The sequence below is a fragment of the Rhinolophus hipposideros genome (genome assembly GCF_964194185.1).
Source record: "Rhinolophus hipposideros genome assembly, chromosome: 20".
Taxonomy (NCBI): domain Eukaryota; kingdom Metazoa; phylum Chordata; class Mammalia; order Chiroptera; family Rhinolophidae; genus Rhinolophus; species Rhinolophus hipposideros.
Window position 1 is genome coordinate 13,624,564 of NC_138066.1, and position 7,433 is coordinate 13,631,996.

The 7,433-nt window shown below is 37.7% G+C and overlaps 1 protein-coding gene across 1 annotated transcript; it reads left to right on the forward strand.

Moving 5' to 3' along the window:
• Nucleotides 1-5,710: 5,710 nt before the first annotated feature.
• LOC308488863 (olfactory receptor-like protein DTMT) lies at nucleotides 5,711-6,649 on the forward strand (the record flags this gene model as incomplete). Its single annotated transcript, XM_081029093.1, has 1 exon — nucleotides 5,711-6,649. The coding sequence occupies one exon, from the start codon at nucleotides 5,711-5,713 to the stop codon at nucleotides 6,647-6,649; it is 939 nt and encodes a 312-aa protein (XP_080885219.1).
• Nucleotides 6,650-7,433: the final 784 nt, after the last annotated feature.

Sequence of the window (7,433 nt, forward strand, 5' to 3'; positions counted from 1 at the left end):
TAGTGTAATATTTTCAAAATTCATCCATATCGTAGCCTGTGTCAGTACTTCATTTATTTTTATTGCAGAATAATATTGCAATGTGTGGATACACCACGATTTATGTTCCAGTCATCAGTTGATGGTTGTTTGCTGATTGAAGCTGATGTGAGCAGTGCTGCTGTGAACATTCAGTACAAGTATTTGTTTTAGTACCTTAGTATTTTCAGACATACACCGAGGAGTTGAATTACTGTGTCATGTGCTAATTCTATGCTTAACTTTTTGAAGAATCACCAAATTATATCTTTCACCTTTCCTGTCTCCCAGAAACCCTAATCCTCTGCCCTCCTCCCAGCACACATACATTTCACCCACACTGAACCGCCTTTAATGTGTAAACAGCTCAAGGCTCTCTCACATCTCGGCTTTGCCATGTACTTTTCTCTCTCTGGACAATTTTCATTCTTTTTTTCCTACAAGACTCCTAAGATTCTTTAAGCTTTATTAAAAAAAACAGATGTCTTCTATGACCTGCTGGATAAGGTTAGCTGTCTTTTGTACATACTCATCACATCCTGTATTTATCCCTATGAAACATATATAACACTTGGTAGTGACTTGTTTAGTTGTGTCTGACAGCTACTGTAAGTTGTCTGAGGGCAAGGACCATGTCTACCTCGGCCACAGTCTTTCTCACAGCACATGGCTCAGAGCTTTCGATACTGTAGTTATTCAGTAAATATTTCTTAAAGGAATTCATTAATGAAATATTGGATTAAGTATTTCCTGGATGAGTCAGTTAACAAATTACTTACTATCACAGAGCTTAAACTCCAGCTGATGAGAGAAGGTTGGCATATATGGAAGCACTCACTGCACAACATAAAACAGTGAGGATCACCTGACAGTATTTCATTATGCTAACTTTATAGAAAGCCAGATACTGCATAGGATGGAGAAGGGTGATATTAATTAGAGTGGTCTGTGGTGGTAGGGAAAGGTTCCTTGAGAAGGTCAGACCTGGGGTGAATCCAGAATTGTGTGTCTGGACACGATTTATTCAGAAATGTGCAGGAGTAAGGTGGGGAGGGGACAAGCACCAGGTTTGTTACTAATGAGCTTCTATGGGACCCAGGGATCCCAGGGGTCAGGGCATTGTAGAAGAGAGAAGTCAGAAGACAACGGCAGGGATTCTGGCTGGCAATGCAAGAGGTGGAAGCAGCAAACAGGAAGCTGGCTCCGGAGCCACATTCAGACAAGCTAGGTGAGTGGGGAGGGAGTTCAGAAGAAGTAGTTATACTAAAATCCCCTTTAACAGATATTAGGATTCCATAATTCTGTGGCACAACTCCTGCAGGATGATTTAGAAGGCATCTTCCTCACTGTTTTCCACTCTCAACAGTGATTCCTATCTCTAAATGTAATTGGGCATCACCAGAACTGCTAACGGGAACCAAAAAATTGTATATTTGTGGAGTACTTTATACTTTGCAAGTATTGATCATGCCAAATCTATAATTCTGTGAGGTGTGGAAGATTCAGTGATGGGCGGAGTTAGTGTTGGAAAAGATCAGCTATTTGCCAAGGTCACAGGCCAGTAAACAATGGAGTCTGACTCCTGTGGGCTCCTGAATATTTTGCTTGGGGTTAAGTTAAACAATGTGTAAGGGACCATCCTGAGAGCTCCTTTCTGTGGAGCCAGGTTTCCTTCTCCTACATTGAGCTGTCCTAATATGAATAATAACTTTACCTAGGGATAAATTCAACCCATAACTTGAGTGGAAATCCTCACTGTTCTGGTTCCAGTCTGTTCTGTCTTTGGAGTAGGAATGCCAGGAGCAGAGCAGCGAGCAGGGTGCAGGAGTGAACGGATGAGTGGTGGCAGAGTCCACACTTGGTTTTGCACAATAGAAAAGGATTCTGGTGGCCATTGGATCAGCTCACTGCTCACCGTTCCCTGGCCTGTACCTTCTTCAGCCTCAATTGATGGACTCACGCAGGCCTCAGAACCTATACAAGTGGAAGAGGAAGCACTGCGGGGAGGGACAGATTAGGGGACTTCCCTGCTGTGTTTACTGTCCTGATCAGACCTTCACCAGAGTCTGGGTGCCCTCTGTATGTGTCCCCACTGGCTTCATTACAAGCTGCCTCAGGCAAGTCTCCTCTTTACCTAACAAACCAGTCATGCCAGGGATGATGTCTAGGTTTGGGCTGTGAACAGGTGCTTCACACCTGGGACTCTTCTCTAGTTCTAAGTGTTGACTGTTTCATTCCCATCCTTGAGTGGCCCCAAGACCCATTTTATTCCTCAATGTGAAGCCCATTAGCTTCCTCTGCACCAGAAATTCTCAATGCTCTGGCATGCCAATGGCACTATTTTTCATTTCCCAGCCCTGCTACCACTGAGCATTTTTTTAACATTTGATTTTAGTTGGCCACAGAATATATCATGGAGAAGCTGTACTTTAGATCACTACTGTCCATTTTGGTGGCCATTAGCTACATGTGGCTGTTGATTACTTGAACGTGCCTAGTTCAAATTGAAATGTGTTGTGTGTATAAAATAGACACTGGAATTTGAAGGAAATAGATGCATGACATATTCATTTTTAAAATATTGATTATATATTGAAATGAGGATATCTTGGATATATTGGCTCTGTAAAATTTTATTAAGATTATTTTTTCCTGATTCTTTTTTCGTTTTTAAATGTGTTTATAGAAAATTTAAACTTACTTATATGGCTTACATTTGTGCCTTCCATTTTATTGCTACTGGACAGCGAGGCCTTAGATTAATCAATATGCTACATTTTGATTGTCCCCAGAGTTTCAATAGTTTAAATTTTTTTACCACTGTGTGTAATGTTAACTCTTTTTTTTTTTATGTTAACTCTTTTTTTAAATGAAAATTTATTGGGGTGAGAATAGTTAGTAAATTACTAAGGATTCAAGTGTACAATTCTGTAATACATTATCTATATATCATAGATTGTGTTCACCACCCAGAGTCAGTTCTCTTTCCATCACCATATAATTGACCTCATTTACCCTTGATAAGATAGTTCTTTTTATTATGTGTATTTCAGAAATTCTCAGAAATATGCCCTACATGGGGCCTGATGCATGCTACTTAGTGATTGTATTTCCTTCTTCAGTAAATTATGTAGCTTTCTATTTAATTTCAGGTTCTAGAATGTCTTATGTAGAGTCTGGGATTATTTGTTCTATGAAAGTTTGAAAAATCTAGAAAGATTTCTGGCCCAAGGGTTTTTAAAAAAAATTAGAATATAATTTACACATGGCACAGAAATTTAAGTGCACAGCTCACTGATTTTACATCCATGTAAGCACTGCACAGATTAAGATACAGAGCATTTACATTACCACAGAAATCTCCCTCGTGCCCTCTCCTAGTCAGTATTCTAAGTGTCTTGCAATAACCAGTGTCCAGGTTTCTGTCACCATAGATTAGCTTTGCCAGCTCATGAACTGGATTCTTTTACTCAACATACATGTTTTCCAGATTTTATCCATGTCCTTTTTTAAATTAAAGTTTATTAGGGTGACAAAGGTTAGGAAAGTTACACAGGTTGCAGGTGTACAATTCTGTAATACATCACTTATACATCACATAGTGTGTTCACCACCCAGAGTCAGTTCACCTTTTATCACCATATGTTTGATCCTTTTTACCCTCATCTCCCACCTCATTGCCCCCTTACCCTCTGGTAACCACTAAACTATTGTTTGTGTCTATGAGTTTTTGTTTCTTCATTTGTTTGTCTCGTTCTTTTGTTGTTTTCAGTTTTATATACCACATATCAGTGAAATCATATTGTTTTCGACTTTTTCTGTCTGACTTATTTCGCTTAGTATAATAATCCATGTTGTTGTTTGAATTGTTATAGTTCATTACTTTTCATTGCTATGTAATATATGATATATGATTGAAAAGAATATCCCACAACTTGCTTATCCATTCTCCTGCTGATGGACCCTTGGGTTGGTTGGTTTTAGCTGTTATGACTGAAGCTTCTGTGGGAAATTCAATTACACACATCTTGGGGGACATTTGCGTTCATTTACTTCGGGTATTTCAGGAGTGAAATCTATGAATGCCTGTAGAGGTGAATGTTAAACTTTCAGAAACTGCAGTTTGTAAGTGGTTTTACTATTTTACATTCTTACCAGTGATGTATGAGAGTTATTTGCTCCACATGCTGGCCGATATCTGATATTGTAAATGTTTTTTATTTTAGCCATTCAGGTGGATATGTAGTAGTATCTTCAGATTATAAGTTGCATTTCCCTGATGAATAATAATGTTAGATGCATTTTCATATGCTTATTGTTGTCCTAAGGACTTTTACTGGACATTGTTTTCTTTCTGTTTATTTCATATTTATTGCTATACTTTAATATTTATTTTAATGGCCTATTTAGATACCTTATACAATATTCAGCCAATTTTTGCAATTTGTCTTTGCTTAGAAAATGTCTCAGTCAGGTTTTCAAATATATTTGAGAAATTATGGGAAGATTTAAAAATTTGCCTTTTTGACTATATCGTTTTTAATATTCCTAATGTGTTATAGTTAATTTTATCTTTTAAAACATTAGATTGCCCGGCAACTTTACTGTATTCTTTTATTGTTTCTATGTAACTTTGTTAAAGATTTCACCCCAATAAACTTTAATTTAAAAAATTAGATTGACCAGTTTGTCTATTTGTTGATCTTTGCAAAACAAAAGCTCTGAAATTATTTAATCAATTTTACTGCTTTTATTTTTTCGAAAATTTTTTATATGTGCTTTTAGATTCATCAATTGCAGAATTCTGCTTATTTGAACTTTTGCCACTTTTTTTTCTATCCTTGTCGGCTTAATTGTGTCATGACTTATTTTCATATTTCCTACTTTATTAATAGAAATTAGGCATAGATTTTTCTTCTCTCTGACACGTCTCTAAGCCAGAGGCATACAGAAGTGTTAGACTAATTCCTTCCTCCTTTCAGGTCATGTTGATTTACTCCACTCATGAAGCAAGTATGGAACATTCTGACAGAATTCTGGAAGATGGTTGAATGGTTTCACAACCTTAGATGCTTTCAGAATTTTGCTTTATGTAAATGTTTATTTTTGTATTTGGTAGAGGACAAATAAAATACTGAACTTATGAGTGTTTGATTAGATAATATCTTTTTGAAACTTCTGCAATCTGTATACGTGTCTATGCATATCTATAGGCTCATACTTTAATATAAATTATGCCTTAAATTTTTCTTAACTAAATAATTGATCAATTAATTTTTATTATTAGTTTCAGGTGTACAGAACAACATGGTGATTAGACATTTACACACTCCAACAAATTTCCTACCCATCTGATACTGTACATGACTGTTACAATACCATTGACAATGCAAATTACATATACTATTCCCTACATTGTAATTAACATTGTAACGGTGTACCTATGTTTTAAATTATAGTTGACATTCAATATTATGTTATATTAGTTTCGGCTCTACACAGTAGTGATTAGGCATTTATATAATTTATGAAGTGATCCCCCAAAAGCCTAGTACCCGTCTGACGCTATATACAAGTATTACACATCATTGACTATATTTCCCATACTGTATTTCACATTCTAGTGACTATTTTGTGACTAGCAATTTAATACAAATTATTTTTCATTTTAAAAAGGTGATAGAATAGCAACATGAAAATGGGAAACCAAAGTATCATCTCAGAATTCGTTCTCCTGGGCCTGCCCATTGAACCAGATCAACAAGACCTGTTCTACGCCCTGTTCCTGGTCATGTATCTTACCACCGTCCTGGGGAACCTCCTCATCATCCTGCTCATTCACCTGGACTCCCATCTCCACACGCCCATGTATTTCTTCCTCAGCAATTTGTCCTTCTCCGACCTCTGCTTCTCCTCTGTCACAATGCCCGAGTTACTGCAGAACATGCAGAGCCAAGTCCCGTCCATCCCCTACGCAGGCTGTCTGACCCAAATGTACTTCTTCCTGGTTTTTGCAGACCTAGAGGGCTTCCTCCTAGTGATCATGGCCTATGACCGCTATGTGGCCATCTGCTTCCCCCTGCACTACACCACCATCATGAGCCCCAAGCTCTGCTTCTCCCTGGTGGCGCTGTCCTGGGTGCTGACCACATTCCATGCCTTGTTACACACTCTGCTCATGGCCAGGTTGTGTTTTTGTGCAGACAACGTGATCCCCCACTTTTTCTGTGACATATCTGCTCTGCTGAAGCTGTCATGCTCTGACACTCGAGTTAATGAGTTGGTGATATTTTTCATGGGAGGGCTCATTGGAGTCATCCCATTTTTACTCATCATCACGTCTTATGTGCGAATTTTGTTCTCCATCCTCAAGGTTCCTTCTACTGGGGGTATTTGCAAGGCCTTCTCTACCTGTGGTTCCCACCTCTCTGTGGTGTCACTATTCTATGGGACAGTTTTTGCTGTCTATTTATGTCCATCAGCTAACAATTCTACTGTTAAGGAGACTGTCATGTCCATGATGTACACTGTGGTGACGCCCATGCTGAACCCCTTCATCTACAGCCTGAGGAACAGAGACATGAAGGGAGCCCTGGAAAGAGTTTTTTGTAAAAAGATATTTTTTTGTTAATATGTTGGTAATACTTGTGGTTTTCACATACTTTTATTCAGTGGATGTTTAATGAGTAATATTAGACTTGTATCCAGATATATTTCCTCACCATGGAAACGTCAGTTAGGATGACATACTATATAATTGTTCAATATGTAAAAGGGATGAATTGGAACTGCATGGTTCAACAAGGGAAAGAAGTCTTTGTGATCTCTGACTTGGCCTTTCTCTGTCTTTCCCTGGAGATTCTGGAAAAGCGTGGTTTAAGGAGAACTATTTTAAATGATCTCCAATCCTTACATTCTTAACTAATTCATTACAGGAAATTATTTTTCAATCAGAACTCTGCTGTGTTTATGCTATCTTTTAAAAAAAATGATTCTCTGTACTCTTAGGTAGTACTAAGATCCACACAATTCAACCTCCCAGCCTCTCTCTAAATGCCTCCTACATATCTACAGAAGTTTCACATATTTTATCGGTTAATCATTTCCTCACCTCTGATTTAAATTTGTGTTAACTTTGTGTTTCCTGATGCGCTGTGACCTGGAATTCATTTTTTAAATTAAATATGTTGATGTGACATTGGTTAATAAAATCATATAATAGGTTTCAAGTGTACAATTCTATATACATCATTTATATATTGTATTGTGTGTTCACCACCCAAACACTTTTACTACAAGAGTGCATTTTGTCTTTATATGGCTATAATGAATGCCCAGGGACCCTGAAATTTATTCCTCCAGGAGTGGGAAAAGAATCTGTAGCAGGTATGCAAGTTCAGAGTTTAAGGATGCTT